Here is a 19,085-nt window from a genome sequence, read left to right as displayed (position 1 = left end):
ACTGATTGCCAGGAGATCAATTAAGCTGCTGCTTTCATTTTGAAAGGCCAATTTGAGAAGAATAATATTTTCTTAGAAGTACCTAAAACTCTAATATTTCCTTTTTTTCCTATCCCCTTGTTTTTACAACATTGCTCTTTAGAAAGAAGGCTGTCAAAAGTCCACCTGACAAGACACAGATTAGATGACATTGATCTGTACCTTCATTCATCTCCTCCTGCCCTGACATCCATTACTGATTTCCAAATGCTGGCTAATATATTACAAAAAATTTAATTGGGTTTGATACTACTGAAACTATGCCCATGAAAGCAGAGCTGAATAGCTGCAGAACCACCTATTGATCTCCTGTACGGAAACGCACCTCCATCACCCATAGTGTAAACCACCTAAACTAACAGTAGAAAGAATGGCCACATAACTAAAGGTCCCTTAGATAACATACACAGATACTAGCCCATTTTTGAAGCCAAATTAGTTTTGCAATGAATTTTCCTGAAAAATTTATTCTCCAATTACTTTAGTCTTGCCTAAAAATGTGTATATACACGCTTACACATACGGCAGACTGACACCAAGTAGGAGCATTCACTACACACCAGCGATAGCGTTCTGCTGTCACCTATGGCCACTGCCTGAGCTCAGCCATAGCCTTCCCAGCACAGGAAGGGACTTTTACCCTAATGCATGCACTTCTCAGATGCTTCAGATGCTTTGCTTCTGCATAGCAACTTAATCAAACCTTTAAAGCACGCTGGAGCACAAGGACTGGCATACACTAGAGCATATCCAGGGAAACCTCTCATACAATTTATGGTTGTGTAAAGGGAGGAGGTGATCCACAGGAGCAGGATGAGAGCAACATTTAGTTGAAATTTGTTTTGCATCACCGCACAAAAATTTCTGAAAGTGAGTTGGTAAGGGCATGGAGAAATTGTTCACATGTCCAGGAGAGCAGACAGGAGCTAGCAGAGGTCTGACTGGATGCAGTACCATTCAGACGCTGGCTGTGAAAGCAAATGCCTGCTAGCTATAAAGTGGCTGCTCACAGCCTAGCATGACTGGGCTGTGTGAAAGCACTGCACAGTCACGAGGAAGCGAGGAATTCGGACAGCTTCCACTGCAAGCACCTATAGACTTCTTCCCCTTGGCAACAGACTGTCCAACTGCTATTACACTTAAGCTTATAGCTTGTTACTTTTAATTCTCTAAATTACAGAAAGTGTTTAAATACCCTACCTGCATACTCACAGCAATAAAACCAGGCTATGCACATGACTCTTAAATCAGGCATTTTTTCATACAACAGACTGTTAAACACAAATAAAGCAACGCATTCATGTATAACACACACAAACAGAAAACACTAGAACTGAGAATGTTATATATCCTCAATAAGTTTGTTGCTTTAGGTCCAGAAGGGAAAAAAAAAAAAAAAAGGATCTGCTGAAAAAGTAGAAAGATGCCTTATTTACTCATTTACTACTATGTAATAAGGATGCTGAGAGTATACACCCTTCTTTCTTCCTTTCCCATCTTCTCCCTTCACACCCATGAAAGTAAAATGAATAACTTGCTGCCCTCAGCCATTTGCTTAGCAGGTAGTGGTATGTTCCAGCCCTATGCGCTGCACCCCTGCTGCAATAGTGGAAATAATCCAGATTCACTTTCTCACGAGAATGATTTTTTCATCACTGGCCATCAGAGCACCACTTCTTTTGGTCAATTTAAAGAGGCAGCAGAAGGGTATTAAATTATTTCTGCAATCTAAACTACTCCTTCCTGGATTATTAAAGTATCCACTAGCCTCAGAACAAACAGACATGGCAACATTAAAAGCCTACTTATTTAATGGATTAATCCTAGCAAAATATTCTCAATGGGAAGGAATTCAGCCCATAGGTAACCCTTCTGCAAGTACAGGTGACTGCAGTTGGCTAGGTGGGAGCTGTAGCACTGACCCCATGGCCCATCATCACCTCCCCTGCAGCACTGCATTACAGCCCACGCAGGAGCAGGAGTCTGGGGGCAGCTGCCACCCACCCATGGGGGACCCGTGCTGGGGCAGTTTGCTCCTGGGGGATGGATGGACCCCGTGGGACGGAGCCGTGTGGGAGCAGTGCTTGGAGAGCTGCTGCCTGTGGGCAGCCCCCGCAGGCTCAGTTGGGGAAGGACGGCATCCCGTGGGAGTGACCCCACGGGGAGCAGGGGCAGAGAGGGACTGTGAGGGAACAGCAGAGATGAAGCCTCAGGGACTGACCACAGCTCCTGTTCTCCTGCACTGCTTGAGGTGAGGCAAGAAGGTAGGAGAGGGTGGTGGGAGCAGGAAGGTGGCTCTAGTTCACTTTTAGTTCTCACTGCTCTGGTCTGTTAGCAGTTGGCAATAAGTTATATTAATATCCCTACGCTGAATGTGTTGTGCCCATGACACCCACCATGGTCCGTATCTCAACCCATCAGCCTGTTTTTCCCAAGTCATATTTTCTGCCTGTTCCTGTGAAGGGGGGGACTGAGAGCATGATGCAGTGGGGCTGAGATGCCTGCAGTGTGAAACCACCACAGCCCATGGGGGCTCCCATGGAGGGAGCACCATCCACACCAGGCTGAGGTGCAGCACAGGACCCTGCTGCCAGCTGCGTGCTGGGCAGGCCACTGTGCTGCTGCCACTGCAGCATGGGTAGCAGGGCTGGCAGAAGCCCTCTCCCAGCCTGCAGGGTAAAGCCCTGAGCTCTGTGGGCCGCTTCTCCTCCTGTCCTTGCCCACAGCCTCGTATCCTCACCTCCAGAATGAGATCTGGCCTTCTAAAGTCTGGATGTGCAGATATGTAACACACACACACCTGAATTAGATAAAAAGCATCTCTCTGTAGAGTTCACAGTATGCTAAGCCAAGCTAAATTTCTCCTTTTTGTAGTATTTCACTCACTTTTTACTTTAAGACAACTCAAGCAGAAGGCGGTTCAACCTCTGCCAGTATGCCACGAGGAGCGGCACTCCATCACCAAGCATAATAAATGAAGAAATCTAAGTTCGGGCATTTGAAGACTGACAGTGACAAACCACATTAAGCCCTCAAGCAAGGGCAAATTGCTAGTCACAGTTGTGTTGGTAAGTGCTTAAGGGCCAGCCTACACTGAGCTAAGCACTGTACAAACACAGGGCAGATAATGGGCCCTTTCTCCAAGACAAAACAGGGTCCAGCTTACACTGGTAAAATAGTATAAAGGACAGGCAGGGACACACAGTGTACCAGAAGAACTGTGCCAGCTCAGGGTGTAAAACATTCACATCCCCCTCACCAAGCACTTGTATCAGTTAACAGAAGGTAGTTTTTCTCAGCTTAGCTTACGTTTGCTGTGACAGAAAAAAAAAAAAAAAAAAAAAAAAAAAAAAAAAAAAAAAAAAAAAAAAAAAAGGCTGGCAGAAACCTCTTTCACAGCCTGAGAGGGCTTTGCCAGCAAAGCTGCAGGCACGGAGTTTCTACAAAAGAGACAAGGGCTTCTGAGGCAGACAAAAGAACATAATTAACAGACTTAAGAAAAGGCCCCATTGGTTCCCAAATGCGTTAAACTGGCAGCAGGATAGGAGCTGATTCATTTAACAGGGATTGGCATAAGGACAAGAAGAAGAAGGAAGAGAAAGTGAGGCAGAGCAATAGGAAGGAAAGCAAAAGAAATACAGAGCTAGAGACTGCAGGTAATCTGTGGACAGGTCTAATTGTGTTGCTCTAACCTTGGTGTGGCAACACAAGTTATTCACCACAGGATTCATGAACAAGGATCAGAAAAGGATCAGAACCAGCCCACCCCCTTACACTGAGTTTTGGCAGTGCTTTTGGTGCAAGACCTTGCCCTAACACAAGGCAAGGGGGACACAAAGAAATCTTGCTAGGTATCCACAGCAAAATAAATGCATTTTATATTTACTCATAAAATCTGGAGAAAAGGAGGCTAGGGTGGGAACCTCATTGCTCTCCTCAGCAACCTGAAGGGAGGTTGCAGCAACCTGGGTGTTGGTCTCTTTTCTCAGGTGACAAGTGATAAGACTCGAGTAAACATCTTCAGTTTGTGCCGGGGAGGTTTAGACTGGGTATCAGGTAGAATTTCTTCTCAGCAAGGGTAATTAGGCATTGGAACAGGCTGCCCAGGGAAACGATAGAGTCAGCATCCCTGGAGGTATTTAAGAGACATGTGGATGTGGCGCTTAGGGACATGGTGGTTATGTTAGGTAATGGTTGGACTTAAAGTTTCTTTCCAACCTGAATGATTCTATGCCTCAGGCAGCAGCTACCTCTGCTCATTGACCTCTGAGCTGGAGACCAGACTGTCAGTGGTGAGACCAGCCAGCACAGGCTTCAGCTGTGCACGTTCCAGCGAGAGCACCACCCCACCTGGGGAGAAGCACCCAATGCAGCAACCTCTTCCTCACAGCAGCAGCCCTTGCATACTCACTGGCCGTCTTTCAGCCTCTCAACCTGGATCAGGTTTAAGACCGTGACTCACGCTTCCTTGCACGCATCTAGCATTACGTGCTGTGCAAGGGAGATACAAAGAAAGCTAGTTTAGGCCAGCCAACATGACTGCAGAAATCACTCCTCCTGTTTGCCAGAAAATGTTCCCAGGAAATAAAGGAAGCTACAAGCAAAATCTGGATCAGATTTTTTAATTTTTTTTTTTTTAAAAGAGTCATCCAGTACTATTGAGCATACAAAGATCAGCCATAAGCATTCACAGTTTGTTGCACTAAAACCATACACAGCTGCAAGGCAATCTTCCTTGAATACTTTTTGTTTGGTTTACAGTAGAACATTCTCAACTTTCTCTTTATTACTAAAAGAGGAAGTGTATCAAATTGAGTTTTGAGTCAAGTTACGGTAAATTAAAGGGAGTCACAGATTCTTAATACTACATAGGCTCATTTTGTGTTTTTTCTTTTTAAATGTAAGTTTTCTTCACAACTATTTATGCTTTTGTATATTGTTCTTGGACATGAGATTATACGTAGAGTTAGCTATTAACTATAAAGAAAGATTCAGTGTCTCTTTAGTTGTTTAACTAGAAACATGCAGGGTTTTTTCTTATGTCATCAGCTACCTGCAGCAGAGAGTTTACACGTTCTTTAAAATAATTAAAGAGGGTCTGTTAATTGGAATCATTTTCTAGTAAATGAATGCCAAAGATACTCCAGAGTAAAAGATAAGCCAACTCTACTTCAAATCTTCTTCCATGACCCTGATTCAGTCCTCCTAGCTGCAAGACAGGAACGAGGATGAAAGGTCCTCTCAGTTCCACAGTAATGCATGCTGATGGTCACCAGGGAAGTAATGCATACTGTACAAGTGTATGTACGATCTTCCCTAGTCACTGCAAGAAGATGAGTTCTTGTTACTCAGCGCAGACACTGTACAGATCATCTGCCACCTCAGAAACACCAAACCACCCTGAAGGTACATAGGAAACAGGACATCCTGATTTTCCACCAGATTCTTCTGATATTTCAATGATGCTTATATAAGGACAGAATAGTTTTGGGTTTTAAAAAACAAAACAAAACAAAAAACAAACAAACAAACAAAAAAAAAAAACAGATAAGTGTTTTTAATGTCCAATAAAACGCTTAGTAAATAGGTCAAAATAGTAGTAGAACTGCAAAGACTCTTTCCCCTTTCTCAAGAAAAAGGGGAAATAATGAACAGGTTTGGCACTCAAACAAAAACATGAGCCATTTGTCAAGTTCAAGAAGATTCCCAGAGAATTCATAGTAATCACCTATTCAGTTTAAACTCAGTTACAAACAAGACAAGGAGTAAGAGCTACACTTTACCATGACCAACACAGACTAAGAAACATGTCAAGTGCTGCTACATCATGAGACCAGTACATGGGAACTCAATGTGGGAAACAATTCAGAAAGCAAAAAGGTCATTGCAAAAAGTAAACAACTACATCAACAAGTAAGAACTGATAAATCTTGCCAATTTCTAATTTAAGACCATAATAATTGTTTACAGAAGTATTTTTATTAAAATATGTGACACTTTTTCCATTCTCCTTCCATTGAAATGGAGGAGTTGCAGAACAGCAGACAGCTGCTCGCTGTACTGTGAGCTGGCAAATGTATTTGAGTATGCTCTACTACTGCCTTTATTATTTCTTTGCTCAATAGGCCTGAGCAGTCATGGAACCAGTACACAACACTAGTATCACAACTATAAATTCAAGTAAAAAATAAGTTAGCCGTAGGAAAAGCACACCTTACAAGAGAGAATTAAATATCGCTACCAGGGCTCAAAAAAACTAATAATAATAATTACAAACAACTGAAGAGCTACTTAAAGCTCCAGACTAACAGGAAAAAAAGACCTGTCACTGAGAGAAAGTTTAATTCTACCAAACAATAGGCAGAAGTTTACGGAACTCCAAAGCTGAAAAAGCTTCATTACGTAAAATTACTAGCAGTGGCTATTTCTTATCACTGTAGGGGGTTTGTTGTTTGTTTTTAAGAGCCAGCTAAACTTCAGCATTGTGACTTGGTTCCTAAAAAAGAAGAAAGTCCTGCTGACCAGGCTGACTACTGTTCTCATTAGCAACTAGCAGTTACGGGAATAGCTGTGCTTTGGTGTAGTGGATTCAGCTGACAGTGGCTGAGAAGAACTGACAGACATGACCACTCCAACAGCTGGGAGGGTAACCAACTGAGATCAGGAATCAAACTCTAATTCAAATCCAGAGCACTAACCAAAACCAGCAGTGACTGCAGTCTGTATCAGTACTGCAAGCTTTGAAGTCCAGCAAGGGAGATGCCGTCTGCAGGCTGTCCTTAGAGCAGAGGCCAACAGCAGTTAAGAGGAAGGCAGAAAACTGGCAATTCTCATGCTTTATCTAAATCTAGGAGAGATCAGGAACTGCTTTGTATTATTGCTGTTACGATATAAATTCATCATTCTTACTGTGTTTCATAACCTATAAGAAGAAAAAATATTTATTTTCCTGCCTCTTGGTTAATTCACATCCTATTTGACCTATTCTCAGAGGAAGCACTAAGCAGTCCAGTCAAGAAACAAAAACTGAACTAAAGGGAAACATTTCAAGGCTTGTGTGAGCTTTAGTCAGTTCACACCAACACTGATTCTTTTCCATCCAGGTGGTTTCTCAGGCTGATGCCTTTAAGTAAGCTTTGGCTACTTTTATAAGTGAGGCTACATCTTACAGCTTAATTCAGCAGTAGAAAATGGCAAGAACAAGTAGACTGAATAATGTCTTACAAAGAAGCAATTACTTCCTTGCTTGTACCACAAAAACTGAACTGGGAAAAGAACTATAGACCACCTTAGGTGATGTCTCCTTGGACAGATAAAATTGCCTAATCAATCTTTTTGATCTCTATTCTTGCATGATTAACACATTTAACTATGTAATTCTCCTGACCAAAGAAATCCCAGCCAAAATGCCTTCAGCTTCAGGTATCCCAGGTCATGTGAAATTAATTATCCTGAATAGACATGCTTTTGTCTTTGGAAAGATTTATCACATTTGCTAAGAGTCAGCAGTGGAGCAGCAAAATGTCTTCACAAGTATGGGGTCAGACATTTATTATACGGTAAAACAACCCTTAGAGGAAAGAAGAAAATGAAGGTGCAAAATTTTTGGAAGAGATCTATAGGGCACGCTGCTCAGAAAGTTAAACAAGATTTTGCATTTATCACAAGAATTAATTCCTAGTGTAATGGAGGAGGTAATGTTTTAATTTTAAAGACACCTTTAAAGCCATCACATTGCAAAACATTACAAGTACAGGCTCACCAGTTTGTCCACTGCCCTGACTTCTCTTCTTTATTTTATTTGGTGTCCCACTAGGGGAGAGCTTGTTTAGAGAGCTTGGTTAGGAAAAAGAGGGAAATACACGACAAAATGGAAGGGAGAGACAGCTCCCAGGCACACAAGTGTTTTGAAGCTCCTGACACCTTGGAGCAATGCCCCCAGATGGCTCCCATTCAACTGAGAATTCAACATTCATCTGCACCAATGCCTGCTAAAACTAAATAAATAAATATATCCAGCATCCTTTTCACTGAATACCATAAACATCTTCAGGGGTTCAATGTTCTCTCAGCAAGCACAACTTTCTGAACAATCAAGTGCTTTTGCCGTCCCTGTGGGAAAACTTCCCAAATGCAATGAAGATAGGATTCCCCAGGGAAAAGGAAAATCTGTTTGCCCATGCTGGATCTGTGAGCTTCCTCTAGAGTGACAGCATGAAGCTCTGACAGGCTGTGACAGATCTGACTCCACAGATCTAAATTAAGAGATAGGGCATCATGTTTCTTGTGCTGACTCTGGGTCCTACCTGCCAAGTTCAGGAACAGCGGAAGAGGAAAGTAACCCATCTGAAAGCAAACTTGGAAAAGGAATACCTTGGAAAATGAGAACACAAAAGCCAGCAGAGACTGTCTGCTGCCAGGAGATAAAGAAAACAAGTCTAGGACTGCTTACACAAGAAGATGCAAAAATATTACTGACCACACGAGGATCAAATTCTGTAAGGGCTGGCATGGTGAGGAAACAGAGTGGAAGAAGGGGAAAGAAAGGACACACGGACTAGGTCTGCAGTTTTGACAGGAAAAACTGTGTCTCGCTGGGCAAACAACTACACAACAAAGAAAAAGTAACAAGATAGGAAGGGTGACTGAAAACCCTGATTTGCCAGGGTTTGCTGGGCAGTCAAGCTCTCTGGCACAAAAGATTGTAATTGTTAGTGAAGAGAAAACAGGATCACGGGAAGGAGGAGCTGTAAAGATATGTGGCAGGAAAATCTGTACATGCAGCATCTAAAGTGGGACACGAGACTCCTGAATATTTCATCATGCCTGTAAGATCTCCTAGAAGCCTTACAGACTTGTCCAGACTGAAAATACAAGTACCCTACCACCATGCTATTTGTCAGCTGAAGTGTCACACGTCTTGTATGACTCACCCCAGGCCTGCTGATGGGCCATGCAAATAGACTGAGATTGAAATTACTTAAGAGTTTGAAAAAGTCAAAATTAAGGTTGATTGCAAAATCTCTGTTCACTCCTGTTAATTATGTGTAACAAATACTGTATGCATACACATTATCAAACAATTTCTGTACCTTCTCCTGGAGTATTGACTTATACTGTACACAGACTGGACCTGCTCAAGCAAGACAAGCAAGAAGCACTGTGCAGAAGAGCTATCTGGAAGTCCTGCATTATCCCATCCTGTGGTAGAAGTTAAGAAGCACGTATTAAGTGCAGGAAAACATTGCAAGAAAGAAAAAGACTGGCACTATGGTTAATGGAGCAGAAAGCTATCCTGTGAAACTGGATTCAAACTCTGCTTTTAGCCAAGAGTCTTTCTGTAATGCTAAACAGAATAACTTAAAACATAGTTTTTTAAGTAATCAGTAACCGTATGCAAGACTGAGACCTCCCTAGACCATTAAGCCCAGTCCTTGATGACACAGGCATCATCGTCTTGAAGTCCCTTCTCTAGGCTGATCAAGCTCTATCTGAAAATCTATTACATATTTTAAATGGTTTGCAGAAAAGATGAACCATCTGAGGAGCTCTAGATTATCTGAAGATACTTCTGTAAATATCAAACTCTGGATAAGCTGATCAAGGTTTGGTTGGGTAGTGAAAATTAGTAACTACTGATATTTACCTTTATTTGCAATGGCTGTAAATACACAAGACAGTCTCCTGCATTGCAGAAGGGTGCTCTGAAAATATATCCATTAAAACCTGCAAACTAGTAAGCCTTAAAGTCATAGTTTAATGGAAACTGAGGAAAATGCTACCTTTAGCTTCATGTCATGGTTTAGTAATAATGTAGTGTATATTAAGTGAATGCACGTGGCCATATACTCAGCGAGCAGAAAAAAATACTAGACAATTGAGTAATAGATAACTGAGGATAATCCATTCTGAGTAACAAAGTTCAGCAGAAGAAGCAGTACAAGATCCTTTTCACTCCTGAAAAGCTCAGTAAAACATACAGGTAAGGTACATTAATTCTAGCACTTTTTCCCCACTTTTGACCTCCCAATTTTAGAACCTGAACACCCTTTTTTCAATGCACAGTCATAAATATGCAGCCACAAAAATAAAATCAAACTAATGCAAGAGGTGACACGGGAGTGTCAAAGATTTAGAAAATACAGTTTTAACATATGGTCTTCAAACATAATAATTATCCATACAATTTGATACATTGATTAGTGGGCTACACATAAAGAAACAGCTAAACCCGACTCCTAAAATTACACTGGACAGAGCAATGGAAAAAGCATATAAGGAAAAACACCACCTGTGGCTCAAGATAAAGAGCTGTGCTGAAGTGTTCTTCGTTAGTATTTGTTTCAATGTCAACTTCCCTATTGGTTAAAGTGTGGTAAAACAGATTATTTATCCAACAATTTTATAGTGGCTACAATCTACAAAACAGCTAGATTCACTTTAACAAAATAGCCCTGCTACGTAACCATCATAGGCTTGGGAGTAGTAGTACATATTGCTCTGCCAAGGTGAAGATTTCTGTAGTAAGCACTGAGGCTTTGTTGAGTGCATTTATTGACCTTAAGTCTCCTTAATCCACTTTATATGTACTTGTGTCTACATTTCATAAATAAGCAGAAGTAAGATACATTTAAAGTTTATATGAAAACAATTTACTGTACTCTAAAATAGAGCAACAACTTTTATCAGGTGCCCAAAGCAGGTATTGGCACCTCCCAGCATACTCAAGCCTTACTGTGTATCAGTCATCTACCTGTTCTCTGATGCGAGAACAGAGAGACACCGCTCTCTTCCTAGATCCTTTCCAAATCTACACTGAATTGGTTTAAATCACTCAAATAATTTTGAGTACATTGTACAATGGCATACAAAAATCTTAAAATTGCAAAAACAGATTATAGAGCCTCAGTTGTTTACATTTTGCATTTATGCATCTAAAAAAAGTTGGTTGGGGAGTGAAAGACATTTAAGGTGGAAGGACAACTGAAATTCTTAGAGTAAAATTTACAATTCCATACAAAATTCCCAAGTTTCTCTTTCATTTTCTGCTAGAGAAGTCAGAAACATTCACCCAACCTCTAAAATATCTCAGTCCTACTAAGCAGCTCAATCTAGCTCACAGAAAAGGAATTTTTAACAACTTGCTAAATGCAAAAACTTCAATAACACTAATCTATCTCTGTACATTTTCAAAACATAGTTGAAACTAGACTCTTGCACAGGGAGATTTCTGCTTAACACCAGCAATTTCTTTGCAATTCAAGCTTTCCAGTTCATGAATCTTCATATATCTTGATCTTAATATGGAAATGTAGGCATGCTCAAGTTTGAATTAGATATGCAGTAGTCAGGAGTATGTCCTTTAATATAATTCTCTTCAATTATTAACATAGCTTTCATAACTTCAGGTACTTTAATGGGCCATGAAGTCACCAAGTTATTTCAAATTCAACATCTGTCCACACCCTCCAGGCAGGGAATTCCAGGGACTAAGCAGGATCTGTGCAAATACATGGCATAAAAGGAAAAGCCATTTCATAAAATACTTCCATGGGTATACAGGTATAAAGGCTGAAAACAATTGTATGTATTTCAACACAAATCACGTCCATAACGCGTAGAAACAAGCCACATAACACATTCTCAGTATCACTACCATTTCTGTGTTCATGCCATCTTTAAGCCAGGGTAAGTCTCTAAAAATAAGCCTCCCTTTCTCACTAAGTTTTCACTCCTTACGCGATCCTGCCCTGCCTAACCCTGCTCCCAGAGGACTGTTCTTCTTTTTCAGCAGCAAAGGCAGAATAGAAGCAACCAGTTACACATACACACTGCTCCCCTAAAGAGGAAACTAGCCAAGCATGCCTTGGATTAAGAGTGCAGGATATCAGCTTTCAATCAAAACAAAGCTAGGCCAAAAATGAATCAACCAAGGCCACAAGCCTTGCATTGCCCAGTGTCTTATTGCACAGGAAGGGAAGGAAGGTAAAACTTTTTTTTTTCTGCTGACCAAGAACTTCAGAAGGGCAATGCTCCAGAGGAAGCTACTCATTGCCATAGCACTGTCACATTGCTTTAAAGGGCACCAACATTCCCGCTACACTTGCACCAACTTTCAGTACTCCACATGCATGGCCCTTTTCATCGAAGTGGGATCACCAGGAGTTATCCTTATCCCACTTTCAGCACCATACTAGCTAGAAGAAAGAAAAAAAATGCTGATTTTACTCTGATCATAGCCCAGGTTCGTTCACACATTCAGATTATAAACGAGGGAAACTTCCCACAGGCACAGCATGCCTGGGCAATGTGTCATTTTTCACTATCAGCAGAATGGCATAAAAAGCAGGCTTTAAATAGCATCCCAAAGCAACCACCACTTCCTTTCTCTTCTGAAAGCATAAAACAAGCACCTCAACAAGTCTCAAGTCAATAAAGAGGATTAAACGAAGAAATGTACAGCATGAGAGCCAAGGAAAAATCAAAATGAGCAAGCAACTAGACAAGATTTCACACTCAAGACTCAAAGTAGCAATACTAGGTGGCCTCAACTGGAGGTGTGCAGAGTGCTTTGGATGAGTAAAGCTGACTCAGCAGCACAGAGTAAACAAGGTGACAAGGGCTCAGAAGCTACTTTAATGCACTCATGCAAAAATAAACTGTTTAAAGTAAGAGGACTAAAAACCAGACACCACCTTACAGATATCTACATATCTGAAAATATTAACAAACAGAATCTTTCATTTTGAGTTTTTAAATCAGGTGCATAGTATTTTTTTGTTGTGAGAAATGCTTATGTGCACGTGGAAAGATGGAAGGAATATATATTATTTTGTTTAGCAGAGGTATGTTTTCATTAGGCATTTTGACACATTTTACTAGGAGTATTCTACAAAAGTAAGAACAAAACATTTAACCAATACTGTTCTAGACAACACATCACAAAGAATAAAGAAGTATTTTCAAACTAATGTTACCTTGGAAAACCGAGCATTTATCCATTTTGTAAACGTCTTTTTCTGTACATCATTGTGTTCATCTGGAGAGAGAAAATAAGAAAACCATAAGTGAAAATGCATTCTTCTTAATCTTAGCTTGTTCAAAGCAGGTGACATTAAACACTGCTCAGACTCAATGGCAGAGGTGTGGTATTTTTCTTAAACCCAACCTGTCAATAAAGCTACTGAAACCTATACGTAACTTTGGTACTTGAAGAGTCATACAAGTGTTTCAGCCTTGACAGCAATCACAGTATCTACTTTGCATTAGGCTCAGCATCTCAGCACTGGGGCAAAGTCACAGGCTTCTTGGTGAAGAGCAGCAGCCTATGAAACCATGGGCTTTTGATCTACAGACTTTGTCAACACTTCTTCACCCTGAAGCATTACTCTAAAAACTGCTGAGGTGCTTCCTCATGCTTCCAGTGCAGGTAATAGCCTCCTTCAGGAAGGAGATGACTGAGCTCACATGTCCTGAAGGGATGGGGAATGCCAATACTGGGGGCCAGCCAACAGCTGGAAGGACCAGGCAGGATGAGGAGGAAGGATGGGAGAGCACCTATGGGTCAATGCACAGGGAAGAGCCGTGGCCTTCCAGGGATGGGGCATCCACAGCTTCTCTAGGCAACCTGATCCGGTGCCTCATTATCCTCAGAATAAACAATTTCCTCCTTATATCTAACTTAAACCTACCCTCTTTTATTTTAAAGCCATTCCCCCTTGCCCTAACCCTACACTCCCCAACAAAGAGTCTTTCTCCAGCTTTCCTGTAGGCCCTCTTTAGGTACTGGAAGACCATTGTAAGGTCTCCCCAGAGCCTTCTCTTCTCCAGGCTGAACAACCCCAGCTCCCTCAGCTTATCTTCATAGGAGAGGTGCTCCAGGCTCTGATCATATTTGTGGCTCTCCTCTGAGCTCATTCTAATACTTCCATGATACCTGTAGCCCCAATCAATACTTCCAGTCTGACAGCTGCAGCCCAGATCAGTCTCCAAAATGTCTTCAAGACTCCATGAACCTCTTGACAGCACAGCCCAGAGATTTGCTTCAAGGCAACCCATAGCCCACTACTGCTCTGGCTGCTCATTTGCAAAACCTCTCAGTGGCAGCTGGCACTGATAGCCCCAAGCCCTTTACTCCAACAAGGTATACCCCACCACGATGTTCAAAACCATGAACACCAGGTCCCTTTGCTAGGATGAAGCCATAACAAGACCGGATTGAAACTTGTAGGTGTTCCACTTCATGAAACCATGAAGAGGGAAAAAATACACACAAGCTGAAGAGAAATGAGATTATGATTAAAAAAGCACCACTTAAAAGATTATACGCTTCAAAGAGCGGCAGTTGAGACTGTTCTACAGTAACATTTTACTTACAAATCCATATATATTTTAATAAAAGTCACAGAATATGACCAGATGATATGAAGGAACTCAACTTTTCTTGCCTACCATGCACATCTGAAACTGATGCTATCTCTAATGTACCTACCCACAGATATGTGGGCTACTGGTGTACTGGAACAAATGACCACATGTTTGTTTTAATATAACAGACATGAATAAGAAAGGCTCAGCTGAGACAAAAGAAGCCAAATTGGTAAGAAATGGGGTCTCACAGCAGTTTAGATTTAATAAGCCTTATGAAAAATTTTGACATCAATTTAGAATACAGCCTCAGTTCTGAGTTCCTTTGAGGTTACCACTCAAAAAGTCAGCTTATAGCATGACAAAGAGTCCATGTCTTCTACAACACAGTGGACAGCAGTCATTATTTCACCTCTGTGCTTCTCTTTTTCGCCATCTAGAGCTGATCCAGTGCAGCCTCCTCCTCAGCTGCACCTTAAGCTCAACCAGAAATCCAAGATAGCCCAAGAAAAAGGTTTTGTCAAAGAGATTTGATACCTACAGTACATAAGCATCAGGCCATGCTTAAAACAGCTGTTTGAGATTCTAGGTGGTATTGTGGGGGACTACAGTCACCTAGAAGACCTCATTAATCCTGTTGGACTCCCTCAGTGAAACAGCACTCCTTGACATTGAAGACAGGTAGGATCTACCAGCACAATACTCTGTGCCAAATACTCATCTCATAGGATCAAGGGCAGGATCAAGACTTAAAACTCCAAATATAACAGATATTTAGACATTTTTCTTTCTCCAACTTTTTGTTCAAGAGACAGGAACAGACGGGATTATTAACTGACACCAGTGAACTAAAAACCTAGCCTTGCACAAAATTCAGTCCCACAGTCTGGCCACCTCCTGATAATGCACATTAATTGCAAATACTATCTGTATAGAACACATTGAATTTTAAATGTCATTCTCTTTTTAAGCATCATTCAGTAACCTCTTTCCCTTTTCTGCTGATACCCTGAAGTACATACATACACACCGGGATGCTTTCGTAAGGCTAGGTCTGCCTTTCACTTCCCTAAGCTTTTGTGAAAATCAAGAAGAGAAACCCTGACGTTTGGGGGTTTGCATTCTTTTAACACTGCTAATCCTTAAGATGATAAAGGCAAATTGCAAAGGAGACCAAAACTAGCTGCATAAAGAGCAAGAACTATTCTGAAAACGGCCATGGACGTGTAAATGCTGTGTGCCAGGAGCTCTGCACAGCCCGGGCCTTAGAGAGCTTGGCCCCTATCAAGGCATACACGTGGTGGGAAGGAACACCTCGTCCCACTCCTCCTGTCCCACCAGGTCCAGCTGGCTGGGCCTTACTCCTGCTGCTCCTCCCCTCCAGCCCTGGTTTGCAAACCTCAGGCCCAGGTCACTCAAAGTGCTTAGACCATGTGCACTGCAGTGTCACATGTGACATTTACTAAGAAACCCAGCCCGTTTTCCCTCAGTGCAAATTGAAGGTTTCTGAGGGAGGGGAAGAAAAACAAGTAAATAAATAAATAAACAAAAACAAAACACATGACTTCAACACAAATTGACTATTCAATGGAGATGGGAGCAATATCAATTTATACACTGCATTATCTCTTCAGTATCAGAGCATCCTTTCTACTTTGGTTAAGCAAGGAACTGGAACCTGTATGGCCCTTGTCGCTCTGATGCATTCTGCTCAGTTCTAAAACCCACAGGGGATGCTTTCCCAGCCAGGCCACCCTTTCATGTTCACTTTATAAGAGCCTGTGAAACTAGGATTTTTGTAATTCAACATTATAGCTAGGGTTGTGTTAAGCTTTCTGCTATAAATCGTCAGAAAGAAACTTGAGACCAATATACTGGTGCTTTGTTAACAGCAGTGACAAGTTACTTTATCCCTCAAATTAATTTTCTTTAGATTCTTCTGAGTCTGTAAAGCTAACCCCTGGAGGCTGACGTTATGACTCAGATAACAAATTAGCTATATTCAGTCAAAGAACAGTATTACCATTCAGCGAAGCACATGGTACTACATACCATCAATTTCTCACACAAGACATTAAAAATGTCAGCAAGTTGTAGCCAAGCGCGAAACAAATTCAGCAAGTTGCTAAAATATTTGTGTTTCCTTTTGCACTGCCACAGCCTCGATGAATAAGACTGCATAACAGCAAAGGACGGAGTGTGGGCCAGCTTCTGCTTCATCATCCTACCAATTGTTTACCCTAAAATAAAAAGTTTCTGCCTGCCCTCCAGTCACTTAATGGGCTTGTAATGCCTGATGTCAGAACAGTTTGTTCCTCTGAGAGGAAATAAAAGGAAACCAAACACACACACACACAGAAAATTACTCTTGTGATGACAACAGAGAAGAGCAAAGCTTCCTACTCCGGATGCTTGTTTGCTATACAGCACAATGCACGTCCATACAACCAGAGTATGCTCACAACAAACGTCTCTGGTGAACAAGTGCCCCAATGTCCTGGCATTTGGTCGCCACCAGTAGTCACTTTTATGGCCTTATGTACCTCCTCCACCCAGAGCACTGTCCCTTAATTGTACTGGGGCACTTTGAAACTGCAGTTCAAGTACAAGTTATTACCTTGCAAATATCATGTTCAGGAGCAAAACGATCTAAAAATAGAGAGGTAAAAACCAAAAACCTCACTGGATTGTGGTTTGCCCTTTATTTAACCTCCACTTCTTACTGAGAGCCAGCTTCCTTATTTCCCCCAAATGCATTATGTGCTTACATGACAGAACTGCGCTATTCAGTTTTTGAAAGACAAAAGTTATCACACCCAAAATAGCTGGCAGAGCAACACTTATAATGAAAGTGCCCTGGAGAAGTGTACAGACTAGACTAGGCAAATCTGCATCTCATTTGCCAACCAATCTAGCACAAGATACCAAGGGTCATCTCACATTTAAGACTTAAGTAAAGAGGTGGGGAAGGCAAATTTAAGTTCTCACTTAAGCTCAGTGAAGGAATTTAGAAATAAAAGAAGGAATTAGCCTGTGGGTTTCAATTAAGAAACTAGGAATTAAAGTTAGAAACATCCCTTTGCCTCCAGGCAAGCAGGAGCATCTATCACAGGCATTGCCCCACCCAGGACTAGCACGCACCTGCCAGCCTGACATTAACAAGAAGAGGTGGTTTTATTCTCACATGCAAGATTTTCTGGACTTTAAAAACATTTTGGGAGTAGCTATCTCTGTCAAACAAATTCAGGCTACTTCACATATAAAAAGACATAAAATAAGCATTGAAAATTTAAGGATGGAAACCAGAGTATTTTTATCCCCCCTAGCATAAAGCCAGGCAAACCACAAAGCACCAGAGTTCACGACCGTGTACCTCACAGAAGAACCTCCATGCTCATCTTGAGCACTGGGCCCTGACTTCATTAACACAGAATAAGCCTAATTAGCAGCTCTTTTTTTTTTTTTTGTGCATGCGTTTTGTTGTTGTTCTTCTTGCTTTCAAATAAACAACAAGCAAAACTTCAGGTTGTGCTGCAGATCCCTCTGCTCTCACACAGCCGCGACAAAGCAAATGGCTCCAGCAGCAGCAAGGTACCCGCTTTGTAGGCTTTGGCCTTCATGCTGCAGCTTCAATCCCTGCAGTCGGTGGGCTGTACAATGGTTTCCTTCACCCCGTCTCTTTCCATCAAACCCCAGCAGCTGGGCAAGAGCACAGTTATAGGAATAGTTTCTCTAACAAAAGAGTAATGGCGACTGTCTATGGCGACTCCTGCACAAAACGCAGTTGGCCAAGTCATAAATTCTCTGTATAGACTCAACTACAAAATAAGCCCTGCTAAAAAAAAAAAAAAAAAAAAAGGAAAAAAAAAGAATTGAAAACCTTGCACCTCGCTCCCTGGTGTTTCCCAACAGACACCGTCTGAAACAAACCACCACAGACCAGTAATGAGGAACCCCTGTGGTTCTCACTGAAGTGTGCTGTGAGTCTAAGCTAAATTGGATTTACTTCACAATAAAAAAAGAAAATCCCCCAGCAACTGATAACTTAGAAGAAGGCATCCTCACAGCTGAAGCAATATTAAAATAGCTGTTCCCATACCTCCCAGCAAAAACAATCCAACACACCACGCTGCCGGTCTCAGCGCGTCGGAATGGTGTTCAGAGGGAACACAAAGCTCAGGGACAGAAATAATGCTGCCACGCCACACAGCAGGCCTGCTCCAACTCCCATGCTTGTCAGCCAGCAACCTAACTGTTTCCACGTAATGGCAGTGCCAAACCAACAATCCCAGACAAGGTGCCCCAAAAACTACATGGGGCTGCTCCAGAGGGTGCATCACAGCTCCCCATACCCAACAGGAGCAAGGAGCAGCACAAGAGCAGGCAGGAGGCAATGGTGCAGGTGGAAGGGGCTGGAGAGAGGGGAGGCGCGCATTTGGACTCTCTCCTGCTCAAACCAGGCCTCCCAGGTTGGTCCCCAAGCTGCCACAGCTTTGGCAAGTTGTGCTGCCTGCCTGGTAAGCCAGCTCTAAGAGAAGACAGACACAGGGGTGACAGCAAACATCGTGCTGCGCAGCCAGACCCAAAGGAAGACCCCAATCATTCGGGCAGAGCTCTCTAATGGCAGGCTCCCCATTTCTCTCCATCAGCTCCCTACGTTTTGGTCAAACCAACCAGCA

The 19,085-nt window shown here is 42.0% G+C and overlaps 1 protein-coding gene across 7 annotated transcripts in view; it reads right to left on the bottom strand.

The window, feature by feature from the left end:
• The window catches only part of UTRN (utrophin), a 367,449-nt gene that overhangs the window by 296,030 nt on the left and 52,334 nt on the right, over window positions 1-19,085 (bottom strand). For 6 of the 7 annotated variants that reach the window (XM_068677000.1, XM_068677001.1, XM_068676999.1 and 3 more), the window contains one exon: window positions 13,017-13,078. The exons of the other annotated variant lie outside the window; for it this stretch is intronic. In XM_068677000.1, coding sequence (XP_068533101.1) covers window positions 13,017-13,078 — 62 coding nt within the window. The remainder of the gene's footprint in view (window positions 1-13,016; window positions 13,079-19,085) is intronic. 7 annotated transcript variants of the gene reach the window in all.

Source organism: Anas acuta, chromosome 3, assembly GCF_963932015.1.
Source record: "Anas acuta chromosome 3, bAnaAcu1.1, whole genome shotgun sequence".
Classification (NCBI taxonomy): Eukaryota; Metazoa; Chordata; class Aves; order Anseriformes; family Anatidae; genus Anas; species Anas acuta.
The sequence above is the reverse complement of the archived record's forward strand: the minus strand, read 5'-3'. Positions and strand labels throughout refer to the sequence as shown.